The sequence below is a fragment of the Schistocerca piceifrons genome, chromosome 6 (genome assembly GCF_021461385.2).
Source record: "Schistocerca piceifrons isolate TAMUIC-IGC-003096 chromosome 6, iqSchPice1.1, whole genome shotgun sequence".
Taxonomy (NCBI): Eukaryota; Metazoa; Arthropoda; class Insecta; order Orthoptera; family Acrididae; genus Schistocerca; species Schistocerca piceifrons.
Window position 1 is genome coordinate 579,623,666 of NC_060143.1, and position 22,922 is coordinate 579,646,587.

Genomic DNA, 22,922 nt, shown 5'->3' on the forward strand with positions numbered 1-22,922 from the left:
AAGACGTAGGTTGCAGTAAGTTCTGGGAGATGAAGAAGCTTGCACAGGATAGAGTAGCATGGAGAGCTGCATAAAACCGGTCTCAGGACTGAAGACCACAACAACAACAATGTCAAAAATATTATAGAGAAGGAGAAACATTCATACTGGTATGAGATAATGCTTGACATGTTTTCTTTGGCGACATACAAAAAATTAAACAATGAATTGTGTAGTAGTAGACTGTATAAAATAAGAAATAAAGTTGACCATTGACACCTAAGTGTGCACTCAGTGTGCAATTTTTTAAAAGCATTTAAGAAATGAACACCAAATTTTTCAGGATAAACAATTTAGAATTTAGCATCAGGCATTGCATAATATTGGTTTACCAAATTGATAATGCTATTATTTTGTGTATTTATTTATTTATTTATCTAGTATTTAATCCATCTTCAGCAATTGTAGTCATATATAATGAAATAATAAGCAACCAGTTGCATAAAAGAAATTTAATTTCTTTACTGGTTTCGAGCACTTAGTGCCCTTCTTCAAAAGGTTATATCTATCACACTATTTGTGAGTGTCAGTAATAAAGTGCATACTGCAAAATACCATGGTCATGTAATTCACAGTATCTGCACAAAACTAGCATGTAGGTACTGTGAATTACATGACCATGGGATTTTGCTGTATGCACTTTATTATTGGCACTCGCAAATAATGTGACAGGTACAACCTTCTGAAGAAGGGCCCTAAATACCTGAAACCAGTAAAGAAATTAACTTTCTTTTATGCAACTGGTTGCTTATTATTTCATTGTATTTATTTATGTACTATCTTGTGACACACTCCTGCACTTTGCTTTTGCATGATATACAGCAGAATCCATTTTCATGTGTTAATAATTTTCAACATCTATCACCTCCTTGTTTTAGATAGGTCAATCTAAATTACTTATGAAACCATGTCTGTCCCTGTGTTACAATATGTTTACATTTCTCTGTGCAGGACTGGTTACAGATGACCTTATGAATATAGAAGAGAGTGGAGGACATAAGAAATACCTTGGCATCTGTCAGTTACCAGGTGGAAAGGTGAGTGACAGGTTTCTGATTGAGATTCATACAAATTGTGTGTGTGGGAAAAAAAAAAAAAAAAAAAAAACTTTGGCGTAACTGAGTAAGTATGTCAAACTGAGCTCAATTTGTACATTAACCATTGGTTGGAAATTTGCTGTTATTGAACCACAGCTATAAAATGACAAAAATCTGCTACTACTGTGTGGTAAACCAACTGGCCCATATGGGTCTGGCAGTGTTCTACCTTACTGAGCTGCTGTTATGCTGTGCTGTAGTTGTTCTGCTTGGCAACACTTAACTGCATGTGTACTAGATTTTGTCATGTACTGTGAACAATTTCACAAACTGTTGTCTAACAGTCTAACACATCACTTGCAGAGTACAATGATGAAATTCTGGGAGTGCAAGAAGATAGTGAGCTCAACATTTCTCAAAACCGTGGGTACCAGCAGTTAACACGTTCTAGTTCCTAAGCAGTGTTTGGGAGAAATTTCCTTGTTTACACTTGTATAGACCAACATAAGAAGGGAATTAACAGACAATCCCAGTATCTGATGAAGGGATAACTCATGGTTTCAAAACAATGTCTTCCACCAACATCAGCACACTATCTTGTGAATTGTGTGTCTCTCATTCGTTCACCTGGAATCATGCAGATAAAAACAGCTTGCATATCTAAGGTAAATAAAAGATCCACATTTTGAAAATATAAGATTGTTCCAAGTGAGTGCCAGAGCTTAAACAGTGTGAATTGATAGTGTCTGCAGATGAAGCTATTTTTGTTAGACACAGAGTATTTAGCATCTAAAACTGTTACCAGTTGGCATGTGAAAAGTCTCATTACTTTCGTGAATGTGCTCATCAGGAACATTCTTTTGGTAAATGCTTGGATAGATAGCCTGATTGGACATTTTGCTCTATCTCGTTGGTTGAATAGACATAACTATTTACAATAGTTGTGAGTGCTGTTGGTGGTAGTGTTGGAAGACTCTCCATATCTTGTGCGGACAGGATGGTGCTGTGCCACATTGGGGCCAAGCAGTCTGACAACATCTCTGTGAAGTGGCTGACTTTATTATGCTGTTAAACGCCACAGGACTATTTTTGTGTTTGATAAATTGCTGAGGTAGTGGGAATTGTGTGCAACACATTAGGAGTTTTTAAGAGGGTGTGTCAATAATTTATACAGCAATGTCAATTTACTAAGGAAGCTCAGGGTCAAATTTTTGCATTTTATCTTCTTCTTCTTCCTCCTCCTCCTCCTCCTCCTCCTCACACATTTTCATTACATGGGGGTCAGGATTTCTAATTTTGGGGTATGATTTCCTTTGTTGGTATTCATCTTGTTCAACCAGACCCACCTTCCTCACAAACTTTCGTGCTGTTGACAGCCAAGTGCCCAGCAGCCTTCCTCTTCCCCCCCCCCCCCCCCCCCCCCCCCCCCCCCCGCCCCTTCCCCTATCATAATGACATTTTCGGTGAACTAACAGCAATCCGCAATTTAGGCAGGGAACAATTGGTGTGTTGACCATACATCTCCTTCCTTGTTCACCTATGTGCCTGATTATGTGCTGATAATATTACTCAGTATGCATCCCTGTTTCCCACAACTGTAACACATTCATTTTTATTTAAGGTCCTCACATTTGTGACCCAGCTTCTTACTTCTGTAATGTTCTGCATTTATGTTGAGGACAAGGTGCTCTTCTTGTTGAATGCCGTTTGGCCACTTTAATGCTTCCACTAAGCAACAGCTACCAGTCTGAGTGCTTTGTATCTTTCCTTTCCACACTAACCATGGATGAATGTGTCCAAAGTTCCAAATTCAAAAAGCTGAACATGATTCTCAGTATCATCTTCTATCACCTTGTATGTTGAGCATTAGTGTGTTGAAATTGTATGTGCAAACTGCTCAGTAAATTATTCATACTGCATACGCAAACAATAAAGGTGTTTTCTCTGCCTTGCATATTATGTCCAAATTTGAGCAGACCGACCTTAATTCAAGTGCTGGACATCCCAATATTGTTGGGTCCTGCTGCTGCTCCTGCTGTGGACTGTACAGTCCACTATTATGCCACCTCTCTCACAGGGACTTGGACCTGCTCAGAAATTTATAATTTTCTGCACCTCCTCAGGACTGTAGTGTCATTCCATTTCAAATCGCCTAATTTTGGAACATTTTCCTGATCAGCCACTATGGGTGTTGATGCAGTTTTATGTGAACATTTTCACATCTCCAGTGATCATTGGTAAAATTTAGTAATGTTCATTAAAGCAATACTGGTTGAGATATGATCACTTGTTTGACTCCGTGCTTGAATTTGCGCAGAGTGAGTGTGATTTTCTGGCGACTTTGAGCTATTATATCTCGGGCAATATTTTGTTGACAGAAATGCAATTTGCCCTTCTTGTTCAATTTTATGCATTATCTTAAGAGTAATAATGAAAAGAATTTTACGATCCATATTCAACCACAGAATGTTTGACAAAATCGCCCAAAAAGAAAAGTACCCAAAAAAATTTCACAAAGTATGGCTCCTTATACATCAGGGACTAAAGATATGAAAATGAGAAACTTGGCATTTAGTAACCTAACAACATTTATGTACCACTGTCCAATACTGCATAAATTATGTGCAAAGTCAAAGGTTTTTGACTTGCTACCTCAAAAATCCTATGTTCTATAAAAATTTTCCAAACTGAACTCAGTAGAAAGACATGGTTTTAACCACAAAAAAGATGTTTTTGATTATTCAATGCCAGCTAAAAATGCTAGATAATTTGAAACAATTAATTACAGCATTGAGGGGAAAAAAAGGAAAGAGAGAAAAATTGTAAACTTCGGATACCTATATCTCATAGAGAAAATGTGTGATGAAACTAAATGCATAACAGGCTGGTAGCACAAGGGTGTGGGTTACAAAATTTCATTCTATTACTACTTTTTTCCATTAGTCTCAAATTTGCTGAAAAGATGACGAATTTTGTGCAAAGGTAAAAACAGTGCATCTTTGATACTTTTACATAAACAATTTTTTATTATACATTCGAAAAACATATTTCAGGGTGCGCCCTACTAGAACAGTGGGTTTAATTTTCGATATGGGCTAACAGTGCCACAAAAATTTAAAACATTCAGCTGGAAAAATTGCACTGCACCTTTGGCTTCTTATACTCGTTGATTAACATGAAACTTTGAACACAACAACTTACCAACATAAGGTTTTCCAGTAACAATTACAATTAGTCTACTTTCAGCAAATCTGTGTCCTTAATTGATTTCAAACTAATCACAGTTGGAAATCGCATGTTTTCAGGCATCCAGAAAATGTTGTTCAGTTTTCTAATGTATGCTAACAACACTTGAAAATGATGGAGAAATTTACAAGTATTTATCAAGGCAATGGGCTACATTTCAACAACCCGTTGACCATATTTTGTTGCACGTATTTTTTTATATGTATATTGACAAGTACTGTCTCACTGTATTACATTGGTCTGTGGTGACACTGCTTACAGTTTACGCCATCTTGCATGCTGCCTACCACATTTCATCGATTTTATTGGCTCAAAAGACAGGATGCTTGTTGGGTGTCAGAACAACACCTAATTTTCACACTTTCTGTTCCTTCAGTGCCATCATCTGGCTGACAGTATGTATTTCCAGAAAATGAACAGCAGAAAGTGGTCAAAAATTTTGAAATGTTAAGAAGTTGAAAATCAAAATTATTACTTTTTGCTTGCTACCTATGTGAGATACACTTACAGATCTGAGAATTGGAGATAATGTACATAGCTAATGGCTTTGTGAGCAGACAGGTACTGCCACAAAACTTTGTAAACTAGGTTGAGAAACCAAATTACAGGCTTGGGAACCTGGATGAAGAAAACCCGCATGGCTGGTATTTCAAAGCTATCAGGCATGGCCCCTGTGGCAATGGGGTTGCTGGTTCATGTTCTTCAAGCAGTAGTGACAATGTCACCATGGACCAGCGCAATATAGCGAGACATTACTTGTCAATTTAAAAATAAAATCCACATGAAACAAAACATGGATGACAGCCATTGTGCATTCCCTAAGATCTATCCGCCATTTTCAGTATTGTTAGCACACGTTGGAAAATCAAACATGATTATTTGGATGCTTGAAAACATGTTCTTCCCAACCGTAATTAGTTTGAAATTATGGAAAACAGATTTGCTAAAAGAAAATTGAATGTCATCTACACTCCTGGAAATTGAAATAAGAACACCGTGAATTCATTGTCCCAGGAAGGGGAAACTTTATTGACACATTCCTGGGGTCAGATACATCACATGATCACACTGACAGAACCACAGGCACATAGACACAGGCAACAGAGCATGCACAATGTCAGCACTAGTACAGTGTATATCCACCTTTTGCAGCAATGCAGGCTGCTATTCTCCCATGGAGACGATCATAGAGATGCTGGATGTAGTCCTGTGGAACGGCTTGCCATGCCATTTCCACCTGGCGCCTCAGTTGGACCAGCGTTCGTGCTGGACGTGCAGACCGCGTGAGACGACGCTTCATCCAGTCCCAAACATGCTCAATGTGGGACAGATCCGGAGATCTTGCTGGCCAGGGTAGTTGACTTACACCTTCTAGAGCACGTTGGGTGGCACGGGATACATGCGGACGTGCATTGTCCTGTTGGAACAGCAAGTTCCCTTGCCGGTCTAGGAATGGTAGAACGATGGGTTCGATGACGGTTTGGATGTGCCGTGCACTATTCAGTGTCCCCTCGACGATCACCAGTGGTGTACGGCCAGTGTAGGAGATCGCTCCCCACACCATGACGCCGGGTGTTGGCCCTGTGTGCCTCGGTTGTATGCAGTCCTGATTGTGGCGCTCACCTGCACGGCACCAAACACGCATACGACCATCATTGGCACCAAGGCAGAAGCGACTCTCATCGCTGAAGATGACACGTCTCCATTCGTCCCTCCATTCATGCCTGTCGCGACACCACTGGAGGCGGGCTGCACGATGTTGGGGCGTGAGCGGAAGACGGCCTAACGGTGTGCGGGACCGTAGCCCAGCTTCATGGAGACGGTTGCGAATGGTCCTCGCCGATACCCCAGGAGCAACAGTGTCCCTAATTTGCTGGGAAGTGGCGGTGCGGTCCCCTACGGCACTGCGTAGGATCCTACGGTCTTGGCGTGCATCCGTGCGTCGCTGCGGTCCGGTCCCAGGTCGACGGGCACGTGCACCTTCCGCCGACCACTGGCGACAACATCGATGTACTGTGGAGACCTCACGCCCCACGTGTTGAGCAATTCGGCGGTACGTCCACCCGGCCTCCCGCATGCCCACTATACGCCCTCGCTCAAAGTCCGTCAACTGCACATACGGTTCACGTCCACGCTGTCGCGGCATGCTACCAGTGTTAAAGACTGCGATGGAGCTCCGTATGCCACGGCAAACTGGCTGACACTGACGGCGGCGGTGCACAAATGCTGCGCAGCTAGCGCCATTCGACGGCCATCACCGCGGTTCCTGGTGTGTCCGCTGTGCCGTGCGTGTGATCATTGCTTGTACAGCCCTCTCGCAGTGTCCGGAGCAAGTATGGTGGGTCTGACACACCGGTGTCAATGTGTTCTTTTTTCCATTTCCAGGAGTGTATTTTTGTAATTTTTATGAAAATCATGTTTGAACTGATTCTGCAGAAATTTGGGAAGGAGTGCGTGAATGATATTTGTATTGGGAAACCTTGTGTTGCTAATGTACGTGTCCAAAGTTTAGTGTTCATCATGCCTTTAATCAATGAATATAATAGGCCAAAGTTAAAAGTTTGTTTGCAGTATGATTTTTCTGGGTAATTTGCTTCAATTTATTTGGTATTGTTAGCCCATATTGGAAATTAAAGTTATTCTTTGAAGGGGAGATGGGGCCACCTTAAAACATGTTGTATCGAATGAGACTGATTTTGAAGCTTTAATAGGGAACAGTAGTTGTAAAGAAGTGTCGAACATACCCTGTTTGCACCTTTTCACAAAAACCATCTTTTTGATGAATTCGTAGATTATTGGAAAACAGTAGATAAATGGAGTTTTGTAGTCCCCATTCTTACGCTGCTCACCATTTTTGTAGTACATGAAATTTCTTCACAGCTGTCCAAGTTTACAACTGTGAATACATTTCATGTATTTCATAACAATGCCTGTACCTTCAGACATGCATGCATGTTTAAGGGGCCTAGTCCATGAATACCAGGGGAAACCTTGAAAAAATTGTCAGTTTTCTAAACAGTGTGACTCAAAGAGTAAGATTTGTAAGCCCATATAAAGCTTACTATCTTTTAAGTCATATTTTGGGAACATTTTTATGTATGAGCCACAGCTTTAGCTCTAACACTTAATTGTATTCTTTGTTGCAAGTGAAGTAAGCCATGCTAATTATTTATGTACATCATAGGTACACATTAGTCAAAATACAAACAAAGTAGAAGGTTTGTTCTTTTCCTGTAAGTTCTTTACACTATTATCTCTAAAGCAGATTACTGAAAAGATGCTGCTGTCATAAACGGTAGTACAAAAAAATTTTAAGTATGATTATCAAAAATTTTGGAAATGAATTCAGGGTTTTTCTTCAAAACAATATTTTATTTTCAAAGTTAAGCCACAAGAGTAGTCTTACTTTTTAGTTGAGCATATTTTAAGACACTGTAAAAAAATGTCAGCCCTTTATCTTCAAAAGTGTACCAGAACATGAAATAATTTAACTTTCGGAAAGTTGAAGTTAAAACTTGCTTTATCTATTAAATTTGAATGGCATTAATGCATCCCAAGTCCATATTCATCTTGTTTCCTGTGTTGTTCTTCCTTCCTTCACTTTTTCACACTTCTTATTCTTGCTTCTTTGGTGGCTTCCAACACTGATGTTTCTGCTTCAAAGCGCCTCCTTCAGTCAGTGGCTGTTAGAGCTCTATGCATATTTAGTCCACCAGACACTCCCATCAGTTCCATAGCATTATGCATTGACACTGCAGCGTTATTGAAACATAGAACAGTGCACCTATTTCCAAAGTATTTAGTCCTACTAGAACACTTCCCATATACAATTGTTGAAACTTATATTTGGATTTTGAGTCCTACCATGTAAACATTTCTCTGATAATTTTGTGTCAGTAAGATCCCTATAGCAAATGGCAGAAAATCTTAATGGTTGTAGGTCTCACCTTGAGTAACAGCCCTCTGGTAGCCACACCATGAATCACTGCCAGGTGGGCAGAGTGCATGACATGAGTTGTCATCTGTGGAGGCCTTATGAAAGAAGGCAGCCCATACTACCTTTTTCATTCCCTCAAGGTCATTTTTATTTTATCTTATGGCACTTGTCCATAATAATACTGCAACCTGTCTATTTCTTCGTCTGTAAGCCGACCACGTCCACTAATGCACTTACCACCAGCAAATTTCTTTCCCTACAAATTCCTCTTCAAGTTCATCAATCTTGTACCTAACCTTTTGTGGACTGTCCAACACATTCCATTTTTTCAATTTTTGTGTCAGCATACGGTTTGGATTCATGCACTTTTTGGTACTCTTTTGAGTCTCCATCTCCTATGTAAGATGTACACATAAAACCATATTTCTCCACTAACCTGTGAAATGCCCTCACAACACCATCACATTCCATCTCTACACTATAACCACTAAACTTAATCAAACATTTCTGATTTCAGTTCCACTAGTATAGACATGACAGTACTTGGTAATACGTTCCACATCAATGACTGTACCATTGTCCAAGGAGATACCTGTCACTACACCATTTAGAAAACTATGGCCTCTTTGTTGTCAGGATGCATCCAGGGATGTAGACATATATGTTTTGCTGTCGTTCATGTCTACACTTTACTGAATAGCATTTTTCATACTATCATTTGATACTTATTCTAAAGTCTGTAGAATAATTTTATTGTACCTGTCAAACCTTGTAGGGGGAGGTAAATCAATAAGAACACAGAAAATGTGTACACTTCTGTACCCTTTGCCTATACACCTCATAGCATAAGCAAGTTTAATATTTATGTTACAGCCTCTCTGTTTAGTTATGCCACAAGTATAACGACATTTGCTTAAACCACAAAAATTACAAACAATTCTTAATTTTGATGCACAGCCTCTTCTAGCATGTATCTCCTCAACTGTCTTCACACCACTATTTGCCACATTCCTTACACTGCAAAGCTTTGTTTATTAGTTCAGATAGAGCAGAGAGTTCAGCAATAGCACAACCTGAATCAATAGTTGGTGTCTCTGTATTATCAACATTAATACTGTCAAGCCCATTGTCCAAATATTTCAGTTTTGGCTCCATAGCACTTGGAGTAGTTGAAGCTGATTCAAGTGTTGTATCATACTGTATTTCAGTATTAGCAGAGTTAATCCATTTGGCAAACCAATTTCCATGAAATTTATGTTGTTTATGTTGTGTTGGCTGAAGAACCAACACCGTGTTACTAGAGGAGGCTGAAATGCACGCATTTTAGCTCACGCAGGCTAGCGTGAGGGGCAAAGAACTATACTGACGTGAGGTCTGGAACATGACAAGGAATGATAATTCAGAAAGCGGACGTAATTAGTTTGATACTTAACTTTAATCCATTAATGATGAACGTCACTCTTGAAGGTACATGATTCACAATGTCAATATCAATAGTAACTGAATATGGCGCCTTGCTAGGTCGTAGCAAATGACGTAACTTAAGGCTAGGCTAAACTCTCGTCTCGGCAAATGAGAGCGTATGTATACAGTGAACCATCGCTAGCAAAGTCGGCTGTACAACTGGGGCGAGTGCTAGTGAGTCTCTCTAGACTAGACCTGCCGTGTGGCGGCACTCGGTCTGCAATCTCTGATAGTGGCGACACGCGGGTCCGATGTGTACTAACGGACCGCGGCCGATTTAAAGCCTACCACCTAGCAAGTGTGGTGTCTGGCGGTGACACCACAGTTTAACACGAGCTTCTTAATTCCTTCCACTGCTTTCAAGTGGAGTAAGAAACTCACAAATAAAATAAGAAACGCACACAATTACTTCACTGTGAACAAAATATTCATGTCAAAGCAATAGCAGACAATGACTAAACTCTCTGTATGAGCAAAAGATAAGCAACTGTAAAGCTTTCACATGTTAGCCAACTGAAGGGACCAAAAAGTCCTAGAAACAAAACAAATGAGAGCAAAACTTTATTTTTAACAGAGATGACTGTGTGCAATGGGGATGTCATGGTGCATGCAGTCACTTTTAAATTACTCTAATTTTGGTACTTTCTGTGGTCCATTTTCCTGGAATAACCTTTTTGTTGTTCAGAAAACTATAGATAATTTTTTAAGTCAAAAATTAAAAAAAAATGTTTTTTTGACAGTTATTTAGATACAAATCCCCTTAAAGGAACTTTGCATCATACTTCTGAACACCACAGGCATTGCAGTATCATATTGTGTATTAAGTTTAATTGTTCAGCATACATTTACTCTAGCAGATATAAGAACCCAAAGTTTAATATTTTTTTTTTTTTTCTTTTTTTTAACTTGCAATTTTTGCGCCAAATCTTAATTCAGATTATCTAGCATTGTTAGCCCTCCTTGGTTAAAACCATGGTCTTTCAAATGAACCCAGATTTGAAAATTTTATAGAACATAAGTTGTTTTTTTTTGCAGAACCATGTTGAAAATACCACATTTTTTTGCCTTTCTCCAAGTTTGCATTTAATTTATTCAGTATTGGAAAGTGGTACATTGATGAAACTTTATATTTGATAACCTTGTGTTGTTAGGTTAATAAATTCCATGTTCATCATAGCTTTAGTCACTGACACATAAGAAGCGAAACTCTTAATTTTTTTGGGATGAATTTGCCTAAAATTTTCTTGCTGAATGTGACTTGTAAAATTCTTTTTCATTATTATTCTTAAGAGAATGAGTAAAATTTTACAAGACTGCCAAACTGCATTTCTTTCAGCAAAATATAGCCAAAGATATAACAGCTCAGTGTCACCAGAAACTCTCACTTGCTCTGCGCAAAGTCACACGTGGAGTGAAAAAACTGACTGTATCTCAGCCATTATTGCTTCAACGAATGTTAAAATTTACTACTGTTCATTGGGGGACAGGTGTGAATGTTCACACGAAATTTCAATCAAATCCGTGATGGTCGAGCAGGAAGGCCTACGTGAGTTGATATGGAATGACCCTGTAGGACTTCCAGAATTTATCCCATGTTGACCCCACTTCTATAATGCATTACCCTCGACTGAGGACATCGCTGCTTCTTGTTAGGCAACGTAGGAAGTAGGTTCATGAGGTGCAAAAATAAATGAACATCAAACAAGTAATTATCACCAATTTATTCCCAAATACAGATTATGATTGCGCGCACGCCCACGTGATGGGCATCCACCTGTACTGATGAGAGCAGTTTGTCAGTGTTTCCTAGTTGGTGGCACCTACAGGTGTCCACATAAGTTGCTGCATGCATGCCTTTAATCCTTAAATTTGCACTGAAACACTTTGATTCTCCAGCTTGGCTCCTCAAACTCATCTGGGCATGATTGTACATCTTAGGTGTCTGGAAGAGGAGTCCCTGTATTCAAGATTAAATATCAGAATCTAAGATCACTAGATGAGTGTGTAATGTCCCACCAGTTAGTGAGTAGTTACAAATGGTGTGAATATCTTGTCTTCGGTGTCCCACGACGACTGCATACATGAGCTAAAATATGCTTGTTCAATAAATACAGGACACCATAATGGATTTCACTACAGTGACGTAGGCCACAACTGAAGTAAAGTAGGTACATAGATTTGTTCACTTCAAAACCTGTATCTTATGAGCTCATGATCAATCTTCGGTGTAATAAGCCCCGTTGTTACTACTACAGCTAACTGATGGTAGCACATACTACACTGGCGATATTAAATAGTCCAGATGCAGTAATTTGGTAGAAATGGGTGTGTCAGGTCCACTGCATTGTTCAACACTAATACTCAACAAATTACAAATATAAAGTCACACATCATTCTGCCTTTTGTGATATTAAATCAAACTGTTTAACACTCCAAAATAATCCGTCACTGCACTGTTCTAATATGCTGTTTTCGACAATGTCCAACACACGAGTTGCTCCATTGTAAATCAAAACCTGAATCATGCACTGAGAACTTATCTCAACTGTATGCACAGACCTGTCTTCTAGTGGGTCCAGCACTCATCTGCCCTTAACAGTACTCGAGGCCGAGAATTTATACTCTTCCTACAATGTACTACTGTTTATAATAATGCAAAACATAATTTATAATATGAATTAGTTGAACAACATTACCAAACACTCTATAATATTCCCTACTTTGCTAGAACAAGTTTAAGACATTTTCTAAACACATAAAAATCACATTAGTATTGAAATTGCAGAAATAAGCTTGCTAACAATGCTAAACAATCAGTTATCTATATTTTGTTAATTAGGCTTGAGATTTAATTTCTACCACTTACAGATGATGAGAACGAAATATATTATTATTTTATCTAAACATTTTCTATATATTAATTTCCTGAATCTGATTTTTATTGTTTATGGTACAAAGGGTATTGTAACTACTATTGTTTGGTATCGCTATTATTCTTCTAAAAGCCTTTTTCCTATTATCGAAAAGTAATTGAATTTAATTATAGCTGGAGATATAAGAGTATTGATCTAGTAATACACAATGCCGGTGCTAACCATAATCCTGGAATGTTACAAGTGCAAGAAATGGCGTGTTTATTGTGAAAACTGTAAGAAATTCATACAAAAGTTTTGAAATAGTTCAAAAATTTTCTGAAACATGCTGCTGTAATTGTAATTCATTATTCCAATAAATAGTGTGCCACAGCTCAGAGAGATCAGCTCCACCAATAAAATGTGAAAGATTTGTGTACCGATTGATATTATGCGTTTCATTGAATGACATGTTTTTCTGGTACTGGACTGCCATAGGTTAGAACATAGTCCTACAGCAACAGCAATTTAATGTTTTAAAAGGGCCCGATGCAAAAACTATTCTCAAGCTCTTCACCAAATTCCGACAGACAGACAGCGTGGCTGATGATTTAGTAGAAAATGTTGGCTCCAAACAAACTGTAGTTACTCCTGAACATGTCACCATGGTTTTATTCCTGAACATGTCACCATGGTTTCTTTAATTATTCCACAACACCCGACGAAATCCGTCCAGCAAATTTCAGAATGGACCGGTTTCAAGTGTTCCAGCATCCGCAAAATAGTGAGACAGAGTCTAAACATTTCCATTCAAAATCCAAAGCCACAAGGCCGTACCTTTACAAGCTGTGTGACAGAAAGCTCAGTTTGCGAACTGTATTCTCACACTGATTAATAATGAAGCATTTGATTTTGGCTGCACCTGATTTACAGGTGAAGCACACTTCCACTTGAATGGCATCACGAGTAAATGAAACTGGTGGTTTGAGGGGGTTCTGAAAATCCACTTTTGTGAAAAGTAAAACCACTGTGTTCTCCCAGAGTGCAGCAGAGGCATCATTGGCCCTTTTCATGTGACAAACGATCTCTGGAGAACATTACATAGCAATTTTGGAACAATTTTTCACCATTGGCTAGTGTTGGAGGATTGACCAGATGCCGAGAAGTTGACATGAGATAGGGCCAGAACACATTGCGCCGAACAGGTGTTTTGCTATCTTTGAGAATAGAGTTGTTGCAGTAGATAATTGTACATTTGCTGGTGCAGGGATGGATCAACACCTGTATTTACCCAATCTGACTCCTCGTGACTAGTTTCAGTGGGGCACATCAAAAGACACTGTCTAACTGTAATCGTCCCACTGTGTCAGCAATCTGTCTAATCCATTTCCATTAATACACTACAAGATGTGATGCCAAATTCATGGGTCATTTGTGCCACCTCTCTGGTGCAAGTGGTGAACATTTTGAAAAGAATTGTGATGTGACTGCAGAGACTGTTTGTAGAGGGCAAGCTTATGTGTGCACACTGTCTGTGAACTGAAGAGTGTGTAGTGCTGTCTGTTAGCAGCTTTTGGAACTATTTTTAAATGTCTGTATAATTTCTGTGTAAAATTATTACAGCCTTCACAGTAGACTTACCTTTTTTTGCACTCGTCTGTCGATCTTAGTTTTTTCCAATATTATGAAAAGGAAAGTTCCTACTCACCGTATATCAAGGATGCTGAGTTGCAGACAGGCACAACAAAAACACTGTCACAAATAAGCTTTCAACCAGCAAGGCCTTCATTAAAAATATACGTCACACACACACACACACACACACACACACACTTACACAAGACTGCAGTCATGTGTGTATAGTGTGTGTGTGTGTGTGTGTGTGTGTGCGCGTGTGTGTGTGTGTGTGTGTGTGTGAAATTTTATTTATGACAGTCTTTTGTTGTGCCTATCTGCCACTATATAGTGAGTAGCGACTTTCCTTGTCATAATAGTGATACATTCCATCCTGGATTTTCCATTGTTTGATCATAGTTTTTGAGATATTGAATTTTGAAATTGGGTACTCCTTAGCTGGATTCTCTGTATCTGTGCTAATGTTTGCTTACTGTTCGGGTACATTGTGTGCTCTCATAGCATGCCATTAAAGTCTCTCACTTTGTCAATAAATCACAGATTTTTTCTGTCAATGTATGCTTTGTGTGGGGCATGACCATTTGGTTTTCACTTGTTGTTAAAGAGTTTGAAAAGCTATTCATTAATGATTTTTCCCCCAGCTTAACACCACACCTTAAGTATTACTGTCAACAGCTGTGGAATTTGATGTTACGTAAGCCCCAATTTTTTCTTTGCAATTGGGAAACAGACATTTCAGAACTGAGACAACGTGTAGTTGAAAGTGTCCACTTTTGAATACTTTCTGTCAAGGAATTCAGCATTTCATTCTTTCCTACAGTTTCTTTTCATGTTAGGATTTGTGACATTTAATTTGTTCAGGTTTACACTGTGTCCTTTTAACCATGTGTTTTAATGCAAGAGAAAGCCTATATTTCAAAGTGAGGGCTTCCACAAGGACCACATTGTGCTCTTTGATTTGCTTTATAATGTATTAATCAATTAAAACAAGTGATATGAGAAAATAACAACACAAATTTGGGAAGTTTCTACCATCATCACTGCTTAAATTTACAGCCACTGACCAACTTGTAAGAATAAAGTTTCACTTTAGTTGTCTGTGTTGTTGTTGTTGTTGTTGTTGTTGTGGTGGTGGTGGTGGTGGTGGTGGTGGTGGTGGTCTGCAAACCGAAGACTCGTATGGTGCAGTTCTTGGGCAGGTCTCCCTATCCCTGCAACCGCTACCGCAATCTGCACCCATTTGAACTTGCTTACTGTATTCAAGCCTTGGTCTTTCTCCACAGTTTTTACCCCTTCCGCCTCACACAATTACTTCCATTACCAAAGTGGCAAGTTCTTGATGCCTCAGAAAGTGTGCTCGGGGTAGTCAAGATATGTGGCAATTCGCCCTCCTTCCCCCCATTCACCATATCAATTCAGTAACACCTCATATGTTATTCAATCAACTCATCCAGTCTTCAAGATTCTTCTATAGCACTGTGTTTCAGGAGCTTCTATTCTCATCTTGTCTGAATTGCCTGTTGTTTACATTTCATTTCCACAGAAGGCTACACTCCAGACAAAAACCTTCAGAAAAGAACACCTGCCATGTAGATGTTTATTGGATGTTAAGAAACTCCTCATTTTCAGAAATTCTTACTATTACCAGTCTTCATTTTGTGTCATCTCTTACTTCAACCATCTCCAGTTATTTTACTACCCAAATAGCAAAACTCCTCTGTTATTTTTAGTGTCTCATTTTATAACCTAATTTCCTCTGCATCACCTGACTTCATTCGACTATACTCAATTACCCTGGCTTTCCTTTTATTGATGTTCATTGTATGATCTCTTTTCAAAATACTAACCATCTTTTTCAACTGCACTTCCAAGGCTTTAGCCATCTCTGACATGATTACAATGTCATCAGCAAACCAGAAACTTTTTATTTCTTCTCCATGAACTTGAATTGCCTTTCCAAATTTCTCCTCAGTTTCCATCGCAACTTGTTTAATGTACAGGTTGAATAATGTGGGAGAGGGGCTACAATCCTGTTCCACTCCTTTCTCACCCTTTCATGCGCTTTGACTCATATAACTTCAATCTGAATATGGTACTAGTTGTAAATAAACCTTTAGTTCCTGCATTTTATCCCCGCTATCTTTAAAATTTCAAAGAGTGCAACCCAGTACACAATGTCAAAAGCTTTCTCTAAATCTACAAATGTTATAAACATAGGTTTGACTTTCTTCAACCTATCTCCTAAGGTAAATCAGTATTGCCTCGCATGTTCCTAGATTTCTTCAGAACCCAAACTGATCTTCCCCTGGAGTCAACCTCTATCAGTTTTTCCATTGTTCTGCAAATAATTTGTCGCTATTTTGCAGCCATGACTAATTAAGCTGGTGGTTCAGTAGCAGTCACACCTGTCAACACCTGCCTTCTTTAGAATTAGAATTATTACATTGTTCCACCTCCCCCCCATGAACCATGGACCTTGCCGTTGGTGGGGAGGCTTGCGTGCCTCAGCGATACAGATAGCCGTACCATAGGTGCAACCACAACGGAGGGGTATCTGTTGAGAGGCCAGACAAACGTGTGGTTCCTGAAGAGGGGCAGCAGCCTTTTCAGTAGTTGCAAGGGCAACAGTCTGGATGATTGACTGATGTGGCCTTGTAACAATAACCAAAACGGCCTTGCTGTGCTGGTACTGCGAACGGCTGAAAGCAAGGGGAAACTACAGCCGTAATTTTTCCCGAGGGCATGCAGCTTTACTGTATGATTACATGATGATGGCGTCCTCTTGGGTAAAATATTCCGGAGGTAAAATAGTCCCCCATTCGGATCTCCGGGCGGGGACTACTCAAGAGGATGTCGTTATCAGGAGAAAGAAAACTGGCGTTCTACGGATCGGAGCGTGGAATGTCAGATCCCTTAATCGGGCAGGTAGGTTAGAAAATTTAAAAAGGGAAATGGATAGGTTGAAGTTAGATATAGTGGGAATTAGTGAAGTTCGGTGGCAGGAGGAACAAGACTTCTGGTCAGGTGACTACAGGGTTATAAACACAAAATCAAATAGGGGTAATGCAGGAGTAGGTTTAATAATGAATAGGAAAATAGGAATGCGGGTAAGCTACTACAAACAGCTTAGTGAACGCATTATTGTGGCCAAGATAGATACGAAGCCCACACCTACTACAGTAGTACAAGTTTATATGCCAACTAGCTCTGCAGATGACGAAGAAATTGAAGAAATGTATGATGAAATAAAAGAAATTATTCAGATAGTGAAGGGAGACGAAAATTTAATAGTCATGGGTGACTGGAATTCGAGTGTAGGAAAAGGGAGAGAAGGAAACATAGTAGGTGAATATGGATTGGGGGACAGAAATGAAAGAGGAAGCCGCCTGGTAGAATTTTGCACAGAGCACAACATAATCGTAACTAACACTTGGTTTAAGAATCATGAAAGAAGGTTATATACATGGAAGAACCCTGGAGATACTAAAAGGTATCAGATAGATTATATAATGGTAAGACAGAGATTTAGGAACCAGGTAATAAATTGTAAGACATTTCCAGGGGCAGATGTGGACTCTGACCACAATCTATTGGTTATGACCTGTAGATTAAAACTGAAGAAACTGCAAAAAGGTCGGAATTTAAGGAGATGGGACCTGGATAAACTAAAAGAACTAGAGGTTGTACAGAGATTCAGGGAGAGCACAAGGGAGCAATTGACAGGAATGGGGGAAATAAATACAGTAGAAGAAGAATGGGTAGCTTTGAGGGATGAAGTAGTGAAGGCAGCAGAGGAACAAGTAGGTAAAAAGACGAGGGCTAGTAGAAATACTTGGGTAACAGAAGAAATATTGAATTTAATTGATGAAAGGAGAAAATATGAAAATGCAGTAAATGAAGCAGGCAAAAAGGAATACAAACGTCTCAAAAATGAGATCGACAGGAAGTGCAAAATGGCTAAGCAGGGGTGGCTAGAGGACAAATGTAACGATGTAGAGGCCTATCTCACTAGGGGTAAGATAGATACCGCCTACAGGAAAATTAAAGAGACCTTTGGAGATAAGAGAACCACTTGTATGAATATCAAGAGCTCAGATGGAAACCCAGTTCTAAGCAAAGAAGGGAAAGCAGAAAGGTGGAAGGAGTATATAGAGGGTCTATACAAGGGCGATGTACTTGAGGACAATATTATGGAAATGGAAGAGGATGTAGATGAAGATGAAATGGGAGATATGATACTGCGTGAAGAGTTTGACAGAGCACTGAAAGACCTGAGTCGAAACAAGGCCCCCGGAGTAGACAATATTCCATTGGAACTACTGACGGCAGTGGGAGAGCCAGTCCTGACAAAACTCTACCATCTGGTGAGCAAGATGTATGAAACAGGCGAAATACCTTCAGACTTCAAGAAGAATATAATAATTCCAATCCCAAAGAAAGCAGGTGTTGACAGATGTGAAAATTACCAAACTATCAGCTTAATAAGTCACAGCTGCAAAATACTAACACGAATTCTTTACAGACGAATGGAAAAACTAGTAGAAGCCAACCTCGGGGAAGATCAGTTTGGATTCCGTAGAAACACTGGAACACGTGAGGCAATACTGACCTTACGACTTATCTTAGAAGAAAGATTAAGGAAAGGCAAACCTACGTTTCTAGCATTTGTAGACTTAGAGAAAGCTTTTGACAATGTTGACTGGAATACTCTCTTTCAAATTCTGAAGGTGGCAGGGGTAAAATACAGGGAGCGAAAGGCTATTTACAATTTGTACAGAAACCAGATGGCAGTTATAAGAGTCGAGGGACATGAAAGGGAAGCAGTGGTTGGGAAAGGAGTGAGACAGGGTTGTAGCCTCTCCCCGATGTTGTTCAATCTGTATATTGAGCAAGCAGTAAAGGAAACAAAAGAAAAATTCGGAGTAGGTATTAAAATTCATGGAGAAGAAATAAAAACTTTGAGGTTCGCCGATGACATTGTAATTCTGTCAGAGACAGCAAAGGACTTGGAAGAACAGTTCAATGGAATGGACAGTGTCTTGAAAGGAGGATATAAGATGAACATCAACAAAAGCAAAACAAGGATAATGGAATGTAGTCTAATTAAGTCGGGTGATGCTGAGGGAATTAGATTAGGAAATGAGGCACTTAAAGTAGTAAAGGAGTTTTGCTATTTGGGGAGCAAAATAACTGATGATGGTCGAAGTAGAGAGGATATAAAATGTAGGCTGGCAATGGCAAGGAAAGCGTTTCTGAAGAAGAGGAATTTGTTAACATCCAGTATTGATTTAAGTGTCAAGAAGTCATTTCTGAAAGTATTCGTATGGAGTGTAGCCATGTATGGAAGTGAAACATGGACGATAAATAGTTTGGACAAGAAGAGAATAGAAGCTTTCGAAATGTGGTGCTACAGAAGAATGCTGAAGATTAGATGGGTAGATCACATAACTAATGAGGAAGTATTGAATAGGATTGGGGAGAAGAGAAGTTTGTGGCACAACTTGACCAGAAGAAGGGATCGGTTGGTAGGACATGTTCTGAGGCATCAAGGGATCACCAATTTAGTATTGGAGGGCAGCGTGGAGGGTAAAAATCGTAGAGGGAGACCAAGAGATGAATACACTAAGCAGATTCAGAAGGATGTAGGTTGCAGTAGGTACTGGGAGATGAAAAAGCTTGCACAGGATAGAGTAGCATGGAGAGCTGCATCAAACCAGTCTCAGGACTGAAGACCACAACAACAACATTGTTCCTGAAGTCTGAGGGTATTCACCTGTCATATATGTTGCACACTAAGTGGATTACTTTACCGTAGCTGGCTCTTCTAAGAATCCCAATAATTCTGGGGGAATGTTGTGTTTCTTCAGTTTCTCCTGGTGTATTTCTTGCTCGAACAGTCCACAGGTGTACTGCTGGTCCATAGCGTCCAGTAGGCACAATATTTCAGTGGTCAGACATGTCACCATCGTCAGCACACCTGACAATGGCAACATGTCTGATCACCGAAATATTGTGCCCGTTGGACACTATAGACCAGCAGTACACCCGTGGACTGTTCGAGCTGAGGGAATGTTGTCCACTTCCAGGGCCCTGTTTCCACTTACAATGCTCTTTCATATTATTCTTGAAGTATAGGCAATGTAGGAAAAGATGAATTGCTACTTACCGTAAAGAAGACACGTCAGGTTGCAGGCAGGTACAATTGAAAGACAATTACATAAAGCTTTTTTGGCCACAGCTGTCTTCACTAAAAGACACACACACACACACACACACACACACACACACACACACAAACAAACAAACAAACAAGCACACCTCAAGGATACACAACTACCAACTTCAGCATCTAGGGCCGTAATGTGACTAACACACTCGCACACAAGCAGACCTCATACACACATGAGCACCGCACCAACTTCAGCATCTACACTCAGAATGCAACTGTCAGATAGGATGCAAACAGCAATCTGAAGGGGGCAGGGAAGGGGAAGGGGTAGTAGTGTACGAGATACTTCCCACTCCTCCTAAAATGGTGTTCCGCCGCCCCTCTCAACCCCCACAACACCCTAGTCCATCCCTAAGCCACTCCCAATCCCAATCCCTTTGCAAAGGGATCATATCGCTGAGGAATAATCAGGTGCAGAAACCTGCCCAATCCACCCACCCAGCACTTCCTATTACAGTCCTCTCACAAGTTTATCCCACCCCATCAGGACCAGGCCACCTGTGAAGACAGTCATGTCATTTAGCAGCTCTGCTGCAATAATTGCACGGCATTTTATATTTGTATGACTACCAACCAGCTGTCCACCAGGATGAATGGCCATCACCAAACTTTAGCCAAGAGCAAAGTAGACCACCCTGTGGCACGGCATCAAACGCAACATAACACATTTCATTTCAATGGCTGCTTCACTATCTGACCCATCTGGATCCATTTATCTATCACCAGCTTTTCTGGACTGCATAGATGGGAGTTACCCCTAAACACATTCTCCACTCCCATAATTATCCTGGCCTCAACCTACAGTAACATACTGTCCCCACACCCCCCATCCAACAGTTTCCACTCCCTCTGTCCTGTAATTCCTCCCCATTCTCATTTACCACACTATTTATTTGCAGGCCTCTGCCAATGCATCTGCCTGTCTTTTCCCACTCCTCTCCCTTTCTGCTTCTTTTTTCCCCACCCCTTTTCCCCATAATCTCCCAGTGCTGTGCGTATGGGCAGGCTAGTCCGTGTACACTCCACCAGACACTGTTCATCTCTCTCCCAGCTCGTACGCTACTATCCCTTCCCCTTCCCTGTCCCCTTCAGATTGCTGCTTGCATCCCATTTGATAGTTGCATTCGGGCCCTGGTGGATGTTGAAGTTGGTGTGCATGAGGTGTGCTTGCTTTTGTGTGTGCGTGTGTGTGTGTGTGTGTGTGTGTGTGTGTGTGTGTGTGTGTGTGTGTGTTTTACTGATGGAAGCTGTGGCCAAAAGCTGTCTGTAAGTGTCTTTTAATTGTGCCTGTCTGCAACCTGATGTGTCTTCTTTTGGCCATTACATACTCCTTATATTTTTCTTACACCTTCCAGCTTTCCCTTCTTCACCCAGTTCTGTCTTGCCATCTGAGTTCTTGATATTCACACAGCTGCTTCACTTGTCTCGAAGGGATAGGGCCTACTCTTATTTTTCTGTAGCTAGTATCTATCTTTACCCTAGTTGTGCATGCTGCTACTGCCATGCATAGTCCTCTAGCCATCCCTTGCCAGCCACTTTGCACTTTCTGTCAGTCTCATTTTTTACATGTCCTTTTTTTACCATTTGCCTCCTTCATCTGCTACATTTTTATATCTTTTCCTTTTCTCATTTAAATTTAATATATCTTAAGTAATCCAGGGATTTCTATTAGGGTTTGCCTTTTTGCCTATGTGATCCTCTGCTCAAAGGTTCCCATTCGTCTTCTGTTGTTTTCATTTCCCCAGTTCTCTCAATAACAGCTCGTTCCTTCAGTTTTTCCCGGTATCATCTCTGTAATTCCCTACCTTTTTCGCAATTGTTTCAGTCTGAAGGTCACAACCAGTAAAATATGGTCAGAGTCCATATGTCTTCCAGTTTAAAATCTGGTTTTGAAATCTCTGTCTTACCATTATATAATCAGTCTGAAACATTCCGGTGTACTCACATCTCTTCCACATACACAATCTTCTTTTATTTCTCTAAAACCAAGTCTTGGTGCTGATTAAATTAAGCTCTGTGCAAAATTCTACCAGACAGTTTTTTCAGTCCATATTCCTCTGCTATTTTTCCATCTCTTCCTTTTCCTACTATCAAATACCAGATCCCCATTACAATTAAATTTTTCTTTCTCTTAACTATCTGAATATTTTTTATCTCATCACAGATTCTTTCAGTCCCTTCATCATCTGTAGAGAAAGACGACATATAACTTTTACTACTGTCGCGAATGTTGGTTTCATTTCTATTTTGGCAGTTATAATGCATTCACTGTGCTGTTTATAGTAGGTTATCTGCATTTCTGTTTTCTTATTCATTATTATACCTGCTCATGCATTACCTATATCTGATTTTGTGCAGATAACCCTGAACTGATTTCACCAGAAGTCCCGTTCATCCTTCCACTGCACTTCACTAATTCTTTCCATATCTAATTTCATCCTATCCATTACCCTTTTTAAATTCTCTAACCTTCCTACCCAATT

General features: G+C 39.9%; 1 protein-coding gene across 2 annotated transcripts in view; it reads left to right on the forward strand.

Annotated features, from left to right (window-relative positions):
- LOC124802924 (DNA polymerase lambda-like) overlaps positions 1 to 22,922 on the forward strand; it is a 176,294-nt gene that overhangs the window by 124,240 nt on the left and 29,132 nt on the right. For both annotated transcript variants that reach the window (XM_047263997.1, XM_047263996.1), the window contains exon 6: positions 991 to 1,076. In XM_047263997.1, the coding sequence (XP_047119953.1) occupies positions 991 to 1,076 (86 nt within the window). The remainder of the gene's footprint in view (positions 1 to 990; positions 1,077 to 22,922) is intronic.